General features: G+C 40.0%; 1 protein-coding gene across 2 annotated transcripts in view; it reads left to right on the top strand.

Moving 5' to 3' along the window:
* Positions 1–19,479, top strand: part of PDSS2 (decaprenyl diphosphate synthase subunit 2) — a 107,706-nt gene that overhangs the window by 61,671 nt on the left and 26,556 nt on the right. For both annotated transcript variants that reach the window (XR_014491688.1, XM_083356082.1), the window contains exons 4-5: positions 7,994–8,068; positions 17,372–17,545. Coding sequence is in view for 1 of the 2 variants with exons in the window: in XM_083356082.1 (XP_083212208.1) it covers positions 7,994–8,068; positions 17,372–17,545 (249 nt within the window). In the remaining variant the exon portion in view is untranslated. The remainder of the gene's footprint in view (positions 1–7,993; positions 8,069–17,371; positions 17,546–19,479) is intronic.

Below are 19,479 nucleotides of genomic sequence, written 5' to 3'. Positions count from 1 at the left end.
TTCTTTTCTTAGGACTGTTATTTATTTATTACTGCCCTTCCAAAGTCTATTTGAAATTTATGGTCTTTCTCTGTCTCTTTCTCTCTCTCTCTCTCCCCCCCCCATTCCCAATCTCATGAGCTGGTCCAAATAACCAGGCTGCACATGAACAAGAGTAGCATCAGCAGCCTATCTCTGCTGATAGTCTGATAGAGTTCTGCTGGGTAATTCCAGGGGCTGTAAATCTGCATCCTGTAGCTTGTATAATTGCTCCCAATTTGATACAGCCTTTAGAACAGGGGTGTCAAACTCACAACGTCACGTGACGTGTCACGACATATCACGACTTTTTCTCCATTGCCAGCAATGGGGTGGGCGCAGTTTCGGCATGACGCATCCGGCCCTTGGGCCAGCAGTTTGACACCCCTGCTTTTGAAGAACTATGCTCTCTTTCATTACCTTATGAGAAGCAGATCTATTCCAGGCCAGAAAATTTCTATGTACCCATGTATCTGAATCCCAGAGAGCACATTTAGGAAAAAACTGGATACTTACCCATACTGAAGCACTTTTAAGTGATCATCTGTGAATCCACACAGCCATCTTCCTATTCTGCTTGGTCTCAGTTGACCTTGCCTCTGAATCCATTGTGGTGTCTTAAGTACTGAAGAGGTCAGAACCTATGCTAATTCATGCAGTTCACATAGGAAAGGTGCTCCAGTTAAATATTCTGCAACCTCTAATAAATTTCAAAAAGAAGTCTTCTGCAGAAAAATAATCTAAGTGTATACGTTTATAAATGACACTTGGAAAACTGCAATTACATACAGGAAAAGAACTACCGTAGTTCTTTTTCTATGTCGTGCTGGCAAGAATTTGAGTCTACTTGTTTCTATTTTCAGTGAATAGAAATGGGAGAGAAAGAAATGAAACCGAGGTTTAGTATGTCTTGCAGATCAGAACCATAACTATAGTGAGCTTTGTACAATAGGTGTTGAGTAACAACAACTGCTGAATTCTGTGCCATGATCAACATCCCATGCAGATTTTAATGAAGCAAAACATGCATTTGATGGGGAGATATTTCCTTGTTGTGATTCCTTAAATGCTGCTTCAATACAGAAAAGTGTGTTTTCATGAAACTGATCTGAATTAAACCAGCTTTGGTTTTACCAAGTGAGTTTATTTACTTAACATACTTTTTACCTGCTAATGGAAAACATTAGTCTTGATTTACTTCATTGGCCCCTAGAGTAGAACTTATATTGCCATGATAGGAAGTAATGGTAGGGGGAAAAACATCTTTAGGTGGATGAAACTTCCTGTAAAATCGTTAGACATGAGGCAGTATTTATTTCAGCAGCTTAATACTAATATTATAATTCACATGCTTACTGAATATCTGATACGTTACTGCCTTGAGCTGCATTACCAATATGGATATGGGCACATATCAAATTCTCTATTTCCAAGAAGGCTGAAAAGTATTGTCCCAGATAGATGTCATTGTGAAGGTCTTTTTCTTCCATTTACTTATGACCAGAGAACTTGGATATGTAGCAAAACAAATAGTAAATGAGGAAGAGTTTTGTTTTCTAGGAATATTTTCAGAAATTTTAAGCCATAGATTACTGGCTTTAAGTCATTTTGTACACAATCCATAAATTAACCCTCTCTGAATTAGGGAACAGTTTGCAGCTTTGAATATCCACCAGCTGATTTATGTTTACCTTTTGTGAAAGAGCTTTAGTAAACTAAACTTAAAGAGATCATTCCCTTTTAGAATGATAGAAATGTATGTCAAAGTTTTTTAAAAATATAATAGGGTATTAAAATAATTAATAGGCAAAATAGTGGAAGTTGTACTACCTGGAGAAAATAGAACAAAAGAGAATGAACTGGAGAAAATCACAAAATGTAAACACCTGCAAATAGAACGACTGTGGCAAAATAAAACAAAGACAGTAGGAATAGTAATAGGTGCCTTGGGTGCAATCCCAACAACATGTGGAGCACCATTTGAACACTATCAGCATTGACAAAATCAGTTGCAAAAGGCAGTTTACATCTTGCGACAATACCTTTAATACCATCAAACAACATCTGCCTATTCCAGGTCCTTGATAGGTGGATAAAATGCCAAATCCAGTCTAAACATCTAATTGTGCAACCAACCATAATCATAATACAGCCAGTTTGGTGTGGTAGAATCAGGCTTGAAACTGGGAGACTGTGAGTCCTAGTCCCACCTTAGGCACAAAGACAACTGGGTGACCTTGGTTGGCCCAGTCCCCCTCTTTCAGACAATTACCAAGAGTCAACACTGACTCCAAGGTACTAAATAAATAAGCAACCTGACTCAGAGTAACAGGGTTTGAAGGGACCTTGGAGGCCTTCTAGTATAACTCCTTGCTCAAGCAGGAGATCCTGACAATGATTGTCCAATCTCTTCTTAAAAACCTCCAGTGATGAAGTACCCCACACTTCTGAAGGTAAGCCATTTGAAAGTTTAATTATTCTAATTGTGAGGAGATTTCTTCTTATATCTTATATAGGTTGGTTCTCCTGGATTAGTTTCCATCCATTGATTCTTGTTCTTCCTTCATGTACTTTGGAGAATAAGTTGACCCCCCTCTTCTTTGTGACAGCCCCTTAGATATTGAAACATCACTTGTAGTCCTTTTCATTAAACTACACATACCCAATTCCTGTGACAATTCTTCCTGTGTTTTAGCCTCTAGTCCCGTAATCATCTTTGTTGCTGTTCTTTGCTCTCTATTTTTAGGCTCTCAATATCTTTTTAATATTGTGGTGGCCAAAACAGGATGCAGTATTCCAAGTGTGATCTTACCAAGGCATTATAAAGTGGTACTAACACTTCATGTGATCTTGATTCTATTCTTCCGTTAATGTAGCCTAAGACTGAGTTAGCTTTTTTGGCGGCTACAGCACATTGCTTTTTGTTGTTAGCTGCGAAGTCGTATCCAACACATCATGACCCCATGGACAATGTTCCTCCAGGCCTTCCTGTCCTCTACCATCTTCTGGAGTCCATTTAAGCTCACACCTACTGCTTCAGTGACTCCATCCAGCCACCTCATTCTCTGTCGTCCCCTTCTTCTCTTTCCCAGCATTAGGTTCTTCTATTTAAGTGATTGTCATAGTGACTCTGGCCAGTTTACAATTGTAAACTTCCTTAGCAGATGTTTGGTTTTTCCAAGCACAACGAGTAACACAAAAGGTAAAGTTTTTGCCTTTTGCTAAAGTTGGTAAAATAATTGTCCATGTTCAACTATATATATATGTATATGTGTGTGTGTGTGTCTAGATAGATAGATAGATAGATAGATAGATAGATAGATAGATAGATAGATAGATAGATAGATAGATATAGATATAGATATAGATATAGATATAGATATAGATATAGATATATATTTGTTTTCTGAGGTTTATATATATAAAGAGGTACAAATAATGAAAGCAAGTGGCTGAAACAGAGGAAGTTCAGAGTAGAAGCTGCTACTACTGTGTTTCCCTGAAAATAAGACTCATCCAGAAAATAAGCCCTAGCCTGATTTTTTGGGGTGGGCCTAATATAAGCCCTACCCAAAAATAAGCCCGGAGGGGGTGGGCATGGCCAGCACACAAGGCGGCAAGCGCATTAGGTTGACCATGTCTGGCAGCAGCTGCAGCCTGTCAGCTCCTTGGAGCAGCGCAAGTAAGCCCAAGGGCAAAGGCAGAGGCGGGGGGAGGCAGGCAATCTGGACATGCTACGCGGACACCTGGCTCATGGGAGGCTCACGTGGCAGCTCCGGCAGCAGGCAAAGGCAGAGTCATGGGAGGGAGGCAGGCAATTCAGATGTGCTGCATGGCTGCCTGACTCACAGGAAGCTCGTGGGGCAGCACCGGCAGCATGTGGAGGCAGAGGCACAGGGGGGGCAGACGATTGCGCCATGCGGCTGCCTGTCCCAGGCAAGCTAAGAGACGGTGGGACGGAGTGGGCAGCGCATCGGGATCACCTGCCTCCCCCCCATGCCTCTCCCTCTACCTGGCTCCACCGCACACTTTCTGCCCAGAGGGAGAGTGGAAGCTTTGTCTACTTGCAAATGGGGTGCTTGTAAACGGAGCAATTTGCTCCGTTTCCAAGCACCCATTTGCAAGCAAATAAAGCTTCCAGTCTCCGTCACTTCTCCATCTGAGCAAAACGTATTTGGGTGCCTATAGGGTGCTTGGAAACAGAGTGTTCTCTCCGTTGCCAAGTGCCCCATTTGTAAGCACATGAAGCTTCCAGTGTCCATCATTTCTCCATCAGGGCGGAAAATGTATGGGCGCCTATGAGGATCTTGGAAACAGCGATTTGTTCCATTTCCAAGCGCCCCATAGGCACCCAAACACTTTTTGCCCAGATGGAGAACAGATGGAGACTGGAAGCTTCATCTGCTTGCAAAAGGAAAGAATGTGGCAGGCGGAGGGAGGTGGCAGAGGAGGCTTGCACCGTCCCGTCCTTTGGTTTCTCCTGCCTGCCCGCACCGCTCTCCTCGCCTGAAGGCGCATTCTGCCAGCACTGCCCTCACCTCCAGAGCATCTGCTCTGGGAAGCCCTATAAGCCCTTGCGGGCAAGCAGACAGTGGGAGTCCTAATGGGTCTTTTGGTCCAAAAAAACCCCAAAAATAAATAAGACCCGGTCCTATTTTGGGGGAAACACAGTATCACTTCAAGGAATGAGAGAGATATTATGCTAGGCCCTGACTTCTGCATGTAGAGTGGGGGAATTTGCAATAGAGAACTCTCCATATCCATGAAGGCTCTTCACATGAATAGAGATGCAGAAATATTGAGGTTCTCAATCTGTGGAGAGTCTGAAGTCCATAGAGGCTCTTTATTGCAGATGCTCCTCCTCCATTCATGGCAGATAAAGGGATTAGCATATCCACTGACACAGTTTAAAGTCCAAATGGAAGTTACCAAGGAAGAAGAATTTGAAAAACTCACTGAGGATTTCTCTGTAAAAAGATAAGTAATGATTCCGTAAAAGCAGATTATTCAGAATTATCTATCACCATCTAAATGTGCAGCTTCAAAAGCAGATTTATCTTTCCCCCCTACACACATAATAGTGGTATTATGGAATCATCCAACAGTGAGATTCAACTTAAGGTAGGTTAACTTAGTTTGAGCCAAGGACAAATTTATATAACCCTAAAATGCTTCTAAGATTTTTTTCTGATGTGCATATCTTCAGCATTTTTTCCCCTGAAAGTAAAAACTTGAAAATTGTTGTTGCAGTCTCAGATAATCCTGTATACTGAAACCAACTAAAAACCACCTCAAATAATCCTGTGTACGGAAACCAACTGTATACTAAAACCAACTAGAAACCAATGAAAATTTAACATTCTCCATGTTGACCAGCAGCAACTCTGTAATATTTCACAGAGGAGGTCTAGTTAGGCATTGGACAAGCCTGGGATTGAATTTGTACTCTTCTGCATGTGAATGATACGTTCTACCACTGAGTTATCATCCATTTTGAAAGATCATTTGTCTAGAACAGGGGTAGGCAACCTCGGCTCTTTTATGACTCATGGACCTCAACTCCCAGAATTCCTGGGAGTTGAAGTCCATGAGTCATAAAAGAGCCGAGGTTGCCTACCCCTGGTCTAGAAATTGGACCAAAGTCTGGGTGGCTCTTGTGTTACATCTTAAACACCAGGCCTTTAAATAATATATAATTTCTTGTTCCAACACACACTTTACTTTAGAGGGGGCTTTGTCGGGAGTTGAATTTGGGGAGGACAGAGATAACATGTGTGAAGCTGAAAGCACTTGCCAATCAGAATAAGGGCTCTTAGGGGTGAAGACATAGTTGTATTATTTAGAATTTAGCTTGCCAGTAAGTTAATACAGCGGTAGGCAATTTGTAGGACCTCTATTACTCATTCGCAGGAAAGGCATACTAAAATCGTACCCCCCAAAAAAAAAGATTTACTTAGGTTCTTCTACAAATTTATTCTCTCCAAATCACCATAGCATGGAATTTGCTTCCATGTGTGTTGATTAAAGTAAAGGATTCTTCTCTGGGTCAAGTTCTGTCTAGAGTTTCAGAGAAGGGGGGGCTCCGGCTATTCACAGCTAGGTGCATTGTTAAAGCTCATACTATCACTTTGACATTTAGAGGTAGGACTCAGTGTCTTTGTAAATTCTTCTTCTTCATATTACTGCCATGTCTCTGGGCTCCAACCGTTTCACAAACCATAATATTTTCTAGTGAGTGATTGATCTGTATTATGTGTCTCGGCCATCAGAGGAATCTTGAGATGTTGCTTGTATAAAATGTAATACAATCTGACACTGAGTGTTTGGTTACATGCTTTCATAGACCCATTGGCGATACACAATCCTCCTGGATTTGGGCCTAAGGCTTATCTGATACCTTCCCAAAAAGTCCCTCATTTTCTCTGTTCCCCACTTAAATAACTCAACACATCTGGGTTAACACTGTAGGATCATTGTCCTTTCAGTTCTCCTGCAGCTCAGATTGCTACAATATTTCCTTAAGTATCTGATTACTGAAAGGGCAAGGCAAAATTTCTCTCTGAAAAGGAGGCTGTTCTTAAATAGACTTAGAAATTAATTCCCATGCATCATTTTTTAAAAAAAAAAGATTAATTGGTTCCATTTGCAAAGGTGTCTTGCTAAGCATGTTTGTTTAAGAGATCAAAAGCATACTGCTGTGCATGTTTACTCAGAAGCAAACCATATAAGACTAAGTGTGGCTTTCTTTCATATCTAAAGTATATAGGATTTTAATCTAAACATAATAGAATGAGGGGCAGACTTATATATCAAGCTATAATGGTCATCAAGAATGTTAAGAGGTTTACAGAAGTTACTTTTGGCCCTTTATTTTCCATACTGGCTTCTATTACAAGAATGATAAAAACCTGAAACTGTATACTCTTAATTCAATAATAAATGGACACCATTTTAGGGAAGAGGGAGGGAGAACTTGATACAGACCCATATACCTAGGAAATTAATCATGGAAGAATAAACCTATAGCAGGCAGGATAGCCGTAAGGTAGATATATATTATATATATTGCTCTAAATCCTCCAATACTGTTCTAGCTAAGGGGGTTCAAAATCAGAGCTCTGATTTCTTATACTAATTCCAGTGAGACCATAATCTAGCTGAAACTATGTTTAGTTTTTTTATTTTGGATTCTATTCAGTTTTTAATGGGAACATCTGAGAACCTTAAAGATAATAGTTTGCTAAATAACACATAGGCAAAAGTTTTTTATGCACAAGTCACTGTTCTTTCTGGGATAGGCTGCTAAATGCAAGTATAGTGTGTCCAGTATATGAAATGAGTTATAAAGATTAACTGTTTGGGGTTTAAAAACAAATGCATTAGGTATAACAGGCTGAATTTTTAATAGTTCCCAGAAGGTTGTTATGATCTCTGTATGCCTGGTAACTTATTTAATTTATATTTTAATATAGTGGTTTTCCAACTTTGTAGTACCATAACCTTCTAATGTGAAAGATGTATTTATGCAAAACTCCCCCATGAATAAAACTAATACTTTATTGGTGTTAGGTTTGGGCAAGAAATAAGTATACTGTTTTTAATAATTACATTTTAATCTATATATCACACAGCCTTGTAATATAGCAGCTGCCCACATGGGCTTTTTCAAGCAAAATAAGGACCTACCATAGGGTGAATTTTGACAGTATTCCCATTTCCCTGCACAAAGCCTGATTTAGGTTTTTTTAATCTTTAATTGCTCATAATCCCCTGGGGGAAGTCTCAACCTATAATTTGAGAACTCCTCACTTTAATAACTTTGCTTTTTTTAAAATTAACTTGAAATGTAGTTTAAAAAAATAAGGTGCCTTCAGGATACAGATGCTTTTTTATTTAAGCCTCTCTGTGTTCTTAGTTTAGCATCCTTTAGTAACTGTGTAATTATCTTGCTTGAAACTTGTTCTTTTTCTTTCAGGTGGTAGAGATTATGTCAAGTGCCATTGGCGAATTAATACAAGGAATATATTATGAAAATTCAAGCTCAGGAAAGGTAAATCGATAGTTCAGAACTGTACTTGAGTTTAAATCACTTTCTCCCTCTTACTTTAAAAAATAAAGCTTGGGTTAATCTGAGTAAAGACTTCCCTTCACGTTGTTATTGTTATGGGTGCACAACTTTTCAGAGCATAGCTCCATCAATCAGATGCTTGAATGTATAAAATATCTCTTCTTTTTCTTGAAATGTTTTGTGTTTCTAAATAGAGGCAGTCCTCCACTTGTGACCACAATTTAGCCCAATGTTTCCGTTACTAAGGAAGCTGTTAAATGAGTCATACCCCATTTTACGACCTTTTTGACATGGTTGTTAAGCAAATCACTACAGTTCTTAAGTGAATCTGGCTTCCCCCAATAACTTTGCTTGTCAGATGTTCACAAATGGTAACCACATAATCACTCCGGGAGAGTGCAACTGTCATAAGTACATGCCAGTTGCCAAGCATCTGAATTTGATTACATGGCCATGAGGATGCTGCAATGGTCATCAGTGTGAAAACTAGTCATAAGTCACTTTTTTCAGTGCTGTTGTAACTTTGAAGGGTCACTAAACAAATGGGTTGTAAGTTGAGGACTACCTGCATAAGGCTGTCTTGTTAGAAGGCCCTTGAGAAGGTTGCAAATGGCATTCATGTTACTCAATGACCATTCAAGTTGAGTTGGAGTTTAAAAAAGCTACTTACGACCCATCTTCAAGGTTACAACTTCCAGACACATATCTGGGCACACTCGTGTGATTGCCATTTCAGGCAGCTTGGCTCACCTTAAAGACTGCAGCATCTTGCGATTGTGTGACTAGGATTTGCAATATTTTTTCACATTTTCCCACAGAAAATGGCAAAAAACCCCATCCATTGAAAATGCTGGATTAGCTCAAGGACTGTGGTATCTCGTTAACTATCACAAAAGTCAGCATGACATCAAGTCTATCGTGTAGTGACTTGCTTAACAGTCACAACAACTTAACAACCAAAATTCCAGCCTTCACTGTAACTGTAGGTGGAGGATTGCCTATGTACATCTCTTTGGAAGTTCTGTATAGTAGTATACTTTTATCTTTGTAGTACCTGCCAAAGCCCTTTCAGACAAAGCTAGATTTCTTGATGTGTTATAGTAATTGTCTAAAAAAAATGGAGAAAAGATTGCATGGCAAAAGGCAGAATAGAACGAAGGTCAGCTTGAAGCTCAAGTTTACCTCTAAATAGTAGTAATCAAAGAAAGTTGTGCTCTCTTATTATCTATCTTCATTTCATTTTTCTTTCTCTTTTCACATTTAATTTTCTCTTTTAAGGCATATTTCGTGATATAAGGATGGAGCCCTCTCTTTTTCTCATTTAAATATGGTTTTCTGTGGAATTTGAATAAAATACAATACATTTTATGGGTCCATTTATTCTAACCCTTTTTATCACAAACATCAAAGGCATATATTAATAGACCAATAAAATATGTCCTGTCATGTCCAACAAGCAGTAAGACATCTGCTAAGTGAGACATCAATCACATGCAAGATGTTTGCAGGGTTACTGTGTTGCTGCTGAAGACTCACAATTTTATTGGCTTTTTTCCTACACAGATGGGAAAATAAAGATTGTTGAATCATCTCACTTATAGCTGAAGCACTGAATGATCCAAATTGCAGTGTTTTTTTCCCAGCCTGTGCATTGTTCTGACTTAGATTTAACTGAAGTTTGTAATGCCATATTGTCTGTGTGACAGAGTGTGACGAACAGCAGTGTCACAAATTAGGATGTACTTCAAATCATGTAGAATCGGGTTTTTTTAGAAACTTTAGTTTATTGCAGTTCGTGCATTTCATTTTGAAACATTTTTATAATTATTTTCTATTCTTTTCTCCATAGCCTGATGGCTTGGAGAAGTCACTCAAGTTCCATTGGCTGCATTTCATTGGGACAAAAGAAGTGAACTAAGATAGGGTAAAGAAGGCACATGTTGTGATACGGGTAGTCCTTGCTTACTGACCACTTGTTTAGCAACCGTTCAAAGTTACGACAGTATTGAAAAGGAGATTTGCAAGTGGTTCTTGCAGTTGCAGCCACAAAGTTGGGATATTTGAGGGAACACCTGCTGCCAGCATCAAGTTCTCTTTGTCCAGTGCGCTCGCAGAGGGAGGGTCTTCTCAGGGTGCCGCCGGTAAAAGATTGCCGGCGGATAACACCCAGGGAGAGGGCCTTTTCTGTGGGTGCGCCTACCATCTGGAACCAGCTGCTCGTGGAGCTCAGGACTGCCCCTGACCTACGCTCATTCCGCCGGGACCTGAAGACTTGGCTCTTTGAGCTCTCTGACCCAGGCTGAGAATTTTAACTGGGGTTTTATTTTCAGGGATAATTTAATCTTTTAATTCTCTTTTAACTTTGTATTTTATATTGATATGATTTTAAAATGCCCTGTAAACCGCCCTGAGTCCTTCAGGAAAGGGCGGTATATAAATCTAATAAAATCTAAATCTAAATCTAAAGTTATGTGATTGCAATTCAGGCCCTTGGCAATCTGCACATTTATGATGGTTGCAGCATCCCATAGTCATGTGATCACTATTTGTGACCCTCATAGATGGCTTTTAACAAGCAAAGTACATGTGGAACCCCAGTAAGAGTTACCTGTTGTGTTCACATGACATCATACTTAGTGATCCACAGTAATTTGCTGAACAGCTGCAACTGGAACTGATGTTGTAAGTCAGCATTGGTCACAAGACATTTCATTTAATGACTGTATCCCTTAGCAATGGGAATTGCTGGTCCCTATTGTTAGTAAGTGAGGATGACCTGTACCTCTATATTTGAAATTATTTCAAGCTCAACTTGATTTAAGTATGGGTAGTCCTCAATTTACAGCAGTTCATTTAGTGACCATTCAGAGTTAGAACAGCACTGAAAAAAAGTGACTTACGACTGTTTTTCCTACTTGCAATTATTGCAGCATCCCCATGGACATGTGATCAAAATTCAAACACTTGGCAACCGACTCATATTTATGACAGCTGCAGTGTCCCGCAGTCATGCAATCACCTGTTTGTGACCTTCTAACAAGCAGAATCAGTGGGGAAGCCAGATTCATTTGATAAATGTATGACTAGCTTAACAACTGCAGAGATTCACTTAGCCGCTGTGGCAAGAAAGGTCGTAAAATGGGGCAAAACTCACAACTACCGTACCACTTCGCAACATAAATGTTGGGCTCAATTGGGGTCATAAGTGGAGGACCACCTGTACTCTGGAGTTCACCCACGGTCTCTTTGTGCTTCCCCCCCCCTCTACCTCCTAGTGTCCCGAGTCTGCCTGGAAAATCCCACTGACTTCTGGAAAGATATCTGGGGAGAGGGCACGCGTATTGCATATTCTTGGCACACAGCCCAAAAATATTTTTTTGCAAGTGATATGAAGTAATTGGGATCTATTACATTATACTGTAGTAGTGCTGGCAGAAAAGCCCATTTGATAGTCAGACTTGAGTGGCGTTTGATAGTCAAGAGAAAGTTGGATTGGAAGGATGTTTCAGGGCTTGAGGATATAGCTTAGATTGAGAATATTTTGCATGAGTTACAGGGACAGGAGACAAATTACCACAGTGACCGGCAGAGGGAGATAAGATGGGAAACCCTGGATGGAGTTCTAGGAGAAGGAGATGCCGTCCTCTTCAGAATTAATTGCTTCTTCCTACATTCTCTGTGGTGCTGCTGGGTATCTTTGCTTCAGGCTTCTGTTAGCTAATACCAAGTTTGTTTGTAATAAAACCGTAATTCTCCACAACTTACTAATTGAGGAACAAGTGGACCTGCTTGGCCTGCATATGTGAGACCTATCTGGATGAGAATGGGGGCAATGCTTAGCCATAGAAAGGACTAGATAGAATTTACAAGAAAAATGAAAGATGGAATCAGAATAGCCTATTTCCAAATTCTAAATCTTTCTCCTAATACTTAGTCCAGTTTAGCCTGTATGTTTTCTGTATTTAATAATATCAAACAAAACAGTTTCACCCCCATTACATGAACTGTCATATTTTTGCTTTAATTTTAAAATGTGGTCGCATTTATATAAACGTCGGCAGAAATGTTATCTTTTTATTTGCATCCTAAATATATTTTTGGAACTGTAAATTATACTGAGACTTTACAGACTACTCCTGAATTATGTATGTGTCATAACTTATCATACTATACGGTGTTTCTATTAGTACTGTGAAAGTTTCAGCTTCATTTATAAAAGATCCTTTGGCGTATATGAAGGTACAAAGGAAAGCAGAGTTGGGGGGCCTGTCCTGTATTGCAGAGGTCCTCAACCTATGGGCTGCGGCCCACTACCGGCCCACAGCTTCTTGGCTACCAAGCTGCATGAGTAGCTGGGCAGTGCACACCCGTGTGTGCATGCTCACCCCCCCTCGTGCCACCGTTGCCGTAAGTGTTGTGCAGGCAGTGGCAGCATCACTAGTATTGCACAGATGGTGGCAGCGCCTCAAGTGGCAGGTGGCCCACAGTGTGATCCTTGCGCAGTGATGGCGCGATCCTCGTGCCAGGGCATCACTGCGGGCCACAGCACGAGCCTCATATGGGGGCGCCATTGTTGCAGACCGCGGCACGATCCTCGCACTGGTAGTAGCATCGCCGGGAGCCGGGAGCGGTAGCGCCATAAGCCTCATACAGGCGCCGCCATCGCTGAGAGTCTCATGCGCATGCTTGCAGCCCCATTTGTGTGGTGCACATGCTTGCAGCCTGTTTTTACCTGCCTGTGCATGTGTGGCCACATTCACGTTTGCACATGCGTGCATAAGGTGCCTGCCCCTTCGTCTCTCACTGGGCCACCAAAACAAAAAGGTTGGAGACCCCTGCTGTATTGGATGGGAGAGTATTGAGAGCATAGGGACAGTTACTGAAACAAAGCACACTTCCCAGGTCCCATGGGATGGCAAAGTTTAAAAGAGGAACATGGGGCAAATCCTCCCTATTGGAGCTGGTTGACTGGGCAGATATTCTTGGAAGAAGGTTGTCCTCCATGGTTTAGGTCAAGTGTTTTTCCAACTTGGCAAATTTAATATGTGTGGATTTCAACTCCCAGACTTCTCCAGTTAGAATATTGAATGAAGGCAAGTTCTATGTTCGTGCTTCTGGCATTCCAAAATATCTTTTTGAATTCAAAAGTGAGGGATTGCATTGCTGTAATTCTTACACCTAATGAGAAGGAAGGACTCACTGGAGAAGAGCCTAATGCTGGGAAAGGTTGAGGGCAAGAGAAGAAGGGGACGACAGAGAATGAGGTGGCTGGATGGAGTCACTGAAGCAGTAGGCGTGAGCCTAAATGGACTCCAGAAGATGGTAGAGGACAGGAAGGCCTGGAGGAACGTTGTACATGGGGTCGCGATGGGTCAGACACGACTTTGCAGCTAACAACAATTCTTACAAGAGAAAATTAGTTCTTATAAAGTGTGAAGTTTAAAATATAAATGGCTAAAATCTCATGGGGTATATGAAAATATAGAAATCTCATAATATTTGGCTATCTTCAGGAAATTTCACCCATCGTATTTTTTCCCCAACATTGTAATGTCAGAGGCATTATTGTGTATGCTGATGCCATCTTGCTATTCCTTAGAAATATCCTAAGAAAAAGCAGCTTCCCTGTTTTGTGTATATATGCACACATCTTTATTGATAGATAAGCCTTATGAAAAAATCTTCTCAGGACCTCCTACATTGGAGTGTACGTAGTGATCATTTTCATAGCATTTTATTCAGTAATTATTCTTTAAGGCTCAAGACAAAGATATTTTTAAAACAGCAATTAGTATGGACTGTTAGAGAAATGTTTGGGTCTGCCAATTATTTTCAGGATGGGGACCACCCATTGCTATGCATTTATACTAGTTACTTTTAAATAAATTTGACATTATGGGAAACTACTTATTTCACATGTGGGCAGACAATCCTTGCAGAATGTTAACTAAAATAAATGAAGCAGTTGATTTGCATTCTTTATTAATAGGTACTCAAACTGAATGCCTTCTTTGGATGCAATTCCTTTTTTTCCCATGTTTAGATCAAACTTTAAACTGCCAAAATGAAGCCACCTTCTTGGCTTTGTCATTAGCCAGAAATAAGCCACTCTTGGTACATGTTTCTGGTAGTAGCCAACATAGCAGCTACCATGTTTCTCTCTAGATTCACACAGCGTGTTATTATCTGCTAAGAGCCTTCACTTGGCATATTGATTGACACTTAGGCACTCCAAATCTCAACCTATTCAGGGTCCTCCAAGTACTATAAGGGAGATTGGATTCTTCAGCCAGATCCTCCTTTAATGTTATTACTTGATGGTCTTCTTCCTCCATCTTTTTAACTTGATTTTGTTTTTGTGTACCCTCAAGAATGTTTGTTCGTGCCATAAAGCTGTTCCTAGATGTGAGTCGGCGGGCTTGGGGCCATTCAGAGGATGTCAAGGATCATTCTCTTGCTTAGTTTTCTCGGCATCTGCTGCTACCTTTTTCTTGATCGTGAGCAGTGCCAGCCAGAGGATATATCTTCTCAATTGCTGTAGGTTTGAGACATCCTGTCACTGCATCATTAATGGTGATATCAACTTGTTTCACATGTGCAGATGTGCACCACTCTGGAGCAGCATATTCTGCTGCAGAGACACTCAAGGCCAAAGCTGATGTGCGCAACATAGATGGTTGAATTCCCTTCATGGGGTAATACATTCTTAATTCTACAAGGGCTACCATAGCCTAGACTTCCCAGCTATCTCATCAAAAATTGATCCTTATGTGGCCACTGCTGTATCGTCTGCATAGATCTGTAGTGGCAAACCTATGGCACGCGTGCCACAGGTGGCATGCGGAGCCCTCTCTGTGGGCACATGCTCCGTCGCCCCATTCCTAGCCCTTCAGCTGGGTTTTATAAAATCTTTCCTCTTTAGGATTCCAGTGCTGTATGCAAAAAAAAGGTTCAATCAATCAATCAATCAATTTCAACTTCTCACGGGAAAAAAAAGATCTCGCAAAATTGGAATTGATTGATTGAACTTTTTAGTCCCACCAAGTCTGCAGTTACCACCACAGCCACGCCCACCCAGCACCCGACGATACATAAGTGGGTTTTGGGTTGTAGTTTGAGCACTCGGTCTCTAAAAGGTTCGCCATCACTGGCATAGATGAATAGATGTGTGTTGTTGCAGACTGGTTAATCATTCGTATATATGTTATACAATGTCGGAAACAATACATTTCCTTGTGGCTGCCTGTTCTTCTGCATCTTCCACTTCTCTTCTTACCATTCACATAAACTTTCCAGTTCTGGAGGAAGTTGCCTGATGCAGTTGCTATATTTCTGCAAATCATAACAGCAAGACATTTATACTGAGCCTAGTGAGATTATTCATTTTAGGTAAAATGTAAAAAATGAAAAATGAACATGTGCCTTACTTGACAACAAACTCGACTCCTTTCAAAATCTGTTACTTTTGTCAGTCCTATGATTCTTCTGCATAACTAAAGATCAAGGTTTAACAGTGTTTAAATGAAATCATAGTCATTTAAATAAAAATGAATAAAATCACTTTTCAGAATGAGATGGTCAGCATATAAATTAATAAGCAAATAGTAATTCAGATTTCAGGTGAACATGCAGTTGACTAATGGGTTTTTAAAGCACGTGTCTTGATACCTATTGCTGTGTTGTCCTCATTCACCAATTCCAAAACTTTTCATCTTCAAGGCTCATTGTAACATTGCATAAAATAGCAGATAATTAACATTTTATTTGGGTGTCCATTCTTATCTATGCTTGAAATCCAGGAAATGTTCTAAACTTAAACGTGATTGCCATTTACTGAACTACCACACATAGAAGACTAAATGTATGGTTTCCCTTATTGCCTTCTCTTTTTCCATTATCACCTCCTTCATGGAAGTTGAAAACAATGAAATGAAATGATAACGTTCAGCAAGCTGGCTTTGAGGAATTGTACTACTTTTCCCATCAGTCTCATATTATCTCCTTGCAACACGGCACTCTTTGGCAGTGGCCACAAAGGAGGATTACAACTGAATGCAGGGATTTTATATCATTTCTTACCAATTTCATGTCAGATAATACCTTGCTAGAAATTACAGTGTCATGCAAATTTAGTTCTCTCTTTTGAGCAACTTAATTGAAGTACCTCATAGAGCCAGAATTGTGTAGATGGCATAATCACTTTTTGCCTGGATTTTTAGCTGTCTTCCAGTCCATCCTGAAGGCAGTGACCACATAGATTCTGTGCTTTTTTGCAGTTATTTACTCTTGATAGAGACCATTAAATCTCTTCATGGTGGATAATAGACAAGAAAGAGGTCATGGCAGTAATAAAAAGTTCTAGATATAATCAAAATATTAGTGAACCATTTTGAATAATGTATATCATATCAACCTACAGTGTATGGATATTACATTTCCTATAAAAATGGGCATGAGCGCAGGTTCTTTATGGGATTTTTCTTTATCAGGGGATCTCAGGTTAAATCAGTAGCATCTAGGGTTCTGAAAGCTTCTTCCTAAGATCTTGAGTAGCAGTAGTTGTTGGACTATCCAGGCAAATTTAAATGTGTTTATAAAGGACTTAGTATGAAGGCAGCTTGATGTTTGTTTGTTTGTTCATATCATGCCTTTATAATTGCACAAATAACTCAGGGCCAAGATTCATAGCTAAGGCAGGACTTCAATTTATGGTTTCTTGCTTTCTAGCCTGGTGCCTTAACCACTAAACGAAACTGGCCTTTATTTGTATATTTATGTCTTATGTCCTGAAACTCCTTTTGTTACTATTCCTTTGAAGCAGCAGAAGGGGACGATTCTAGAAAGAAAGCAAGAAAGTATTCAGTTTCCTCTGTCCATCACAAAGCTTTTCATGTAATCACTACTTTTTATAGACTCATATTTTCTTCCAGGCTAATATTTAAATTTTTGTTTTGTTTTGCTTTGTAATCATACTTACATTAGTAGTATGATAATTAGTAGTTAGTTATAATTCAGTCACTTTACAATCCCAGCATAGAGATTGGTATAGAGATCACAGGAATTTATAGCTTGGTTTATAAGTTAAGGGAGACATATGCTAGAGGGAGAAAGATATTGAGAATATTCCTCAGAAGCCTAACGTTTTTGAAAACCATTTGTTTCTATAATTTCTGTTCCTTAAGCCAGCCAAATGAATTGCTTCAAGTGGCATGTATTAAATAAGTACATTGTTCTACCATTGTTGATTATTTTTAGAATGTGTAACATCTTTCTTTGTGTTTCTAGGAAAACATTCTTACAGATGACATCAGAATATCAGATTGGAAAGAGCAGATTTTCCAATCTCATTGTGTTTTGCTGGCAAAAAGCTGCAAGGCTGCAATGGAATTGGCAAAGCATGCTGCAGGAATTCAGAAGATGGCGTTTAATTATGGCAAGCACATGTCTATGTGTCATAAGGTATCACTTCCCTCTTCTTTAAAAGCTTCCCAAATGGCCAAGCAGCCAGCATTCTTTTTCAAGAAGCATGTCTTTCTGTAGATAATATATGTTTCTTAAAAAAATAAAAATAAAACCCTTACACGTTTAGTTCATTTGTGGCTAAACTGCATGGAAAGATACTTATATGACGTATTTAGCATATCACAGCATTCATTTCACTGTACTATGTCAATATACTTACAGCCTTTAAAACTGAGACAGCTGTCAAAGTAGCCAACTAATCCCAGGAAGCTAATGTGAGTGAATAGGAAGAGAGAGCAGAAGGTTTACAGGGAGCTCAGTGTGGAATTAAAGAGAATTGGGGAGTTATGATAGCTGCCTGAGCATCTGTGGAAGGGGACGAAAGAGGGTGCTTGGCCGCCCTGGAAATGTATTTATCTAGAAAATTGCATCCCATTTTATTCATAGTATGTGTGGCAGGTAGTAACTGTAATGTATTACCACAAACAAATTAAAACCACCAGCATAAAGACTCAGTTAAAATATTAGAATAACCATAGTTCAATAGCCAGTGCTTTTTTTGTAAAAGAAAAAGGTGCCGGAACTCACACATGTCATACAACCCGCCTTGCCTACCCTACAAGGTTCCATCCAAAAAAGGTGCTGGAACTCCGTTCTGAGCTTTCTATGAGAAAAAAAGCCCTGTCAATAGCTATGTAAAGATCATCTGAAACGAGAAACTTTTTAACTGACATTTGAATGAGTGTTGAAGATGTTCTTCATGAAATAATTTCTGCCCTTATTTGGTGATTCTTAACAGACACTTGTTTCAATATAGTACACACTCACCCACCCCCTCCCAATTTGATCCGTAAGAGGCCAAGGCAACCTGAGGTTGAAAGGTTTAATTATAAAACAGGGAGAGAGAGAAAGGAATGACTGACTATTCTGGGTAAATGGAACCATTTCTCTCCTTCCACACTTGCTGTTTGGCCCTCCTGTTGCTCTGGCGGCGGAGGCCTTTCTCTTCCTTTCCCAAGCAGACACTGAGAAGGGAAAGATGGCTATTATCACATTTTAATTTAGTCTTGGGAGCCAGCGTAACAGGGTTGCAGCATTTGCAGCTGCGTTGGTTTCTGCTGTCACGCAACAGTCCCCTGGCTACCATCCCCTTGCCAATCTTCTATGCTAAATCTTGTTGAATTTGGAGCTGTATGCGATCTTGCCTTCACCTTTGAATGCTCAAGGCTGAGAAGACAAGAGAAGAGAAGCCGGATAGGGCAGATGAGGGACAACACTGATTGCTGCAGAGGTTGACAGAAGAGAGATTGTGTATCCTTGTTGAACTACCCATTTAAGGCATAGACAGTCTCCTCTTCAGATATCTTATATAGGACATAACTTGGAGTTTAGAGCTACCGTATCTGGGCTGTATTCTGGATGCCCATTAGATGGCAGCAATGAGCTTGACAGGGTAGTGTGGAGAGCATTTGCCTATAAAGTTGCCAAGAGTCGGCACAAGACTGAACGGTTAGAAGTAACTACAGTATGTATGGTGAAACAAGTAAAGATAGGGTCAAATAAGAATGAATGGATGATACACCTGAAGGCAGGACAAAAAGCAACGGATGGAAACTAACCAAAGAGAGAAGCAACCTAGAACTAAGGAGAAATTTCCTGACAGTTAGAACAATTAATCAGTGGAACAACTTACCTCCAAAAGCTGTGAATGCTCCAACACTGGAAGTTTTTAAGAAGAGACTGGAGAATCATTTGTCTGAAATGGTATATAGGGTTACCTGCCTGAGTAGGGGGTTGGACTAGATGACCTCCAAGGTACCTTCCAACAACTACTGCTACTGCTACTTCTTCTTCTTCTTCTTCTTCTTCTTCTTCTTCTTCTTCTTCTTCTTCTTCTTCTTCTTCTTCTTCTTCTTCTCCTTCTTCTCCTT

Source organism: Vipera ursinii (assembly GCF_947247035.1).
Source record: "Vipera ursinii genome assembly, chromosome: 1".
Classification (NCBI taxonomy): domain Eukaryota; kingdom Metazoa; phylum Chordata; class Lepidosauria; order Squamata; family Viperidae; genus Vipera; species Vipera ursinii.
Note: the sequence above shows the minus strand (reverse complement) of the source record. Positions and strands in the feature narration are given on the sequence as shown.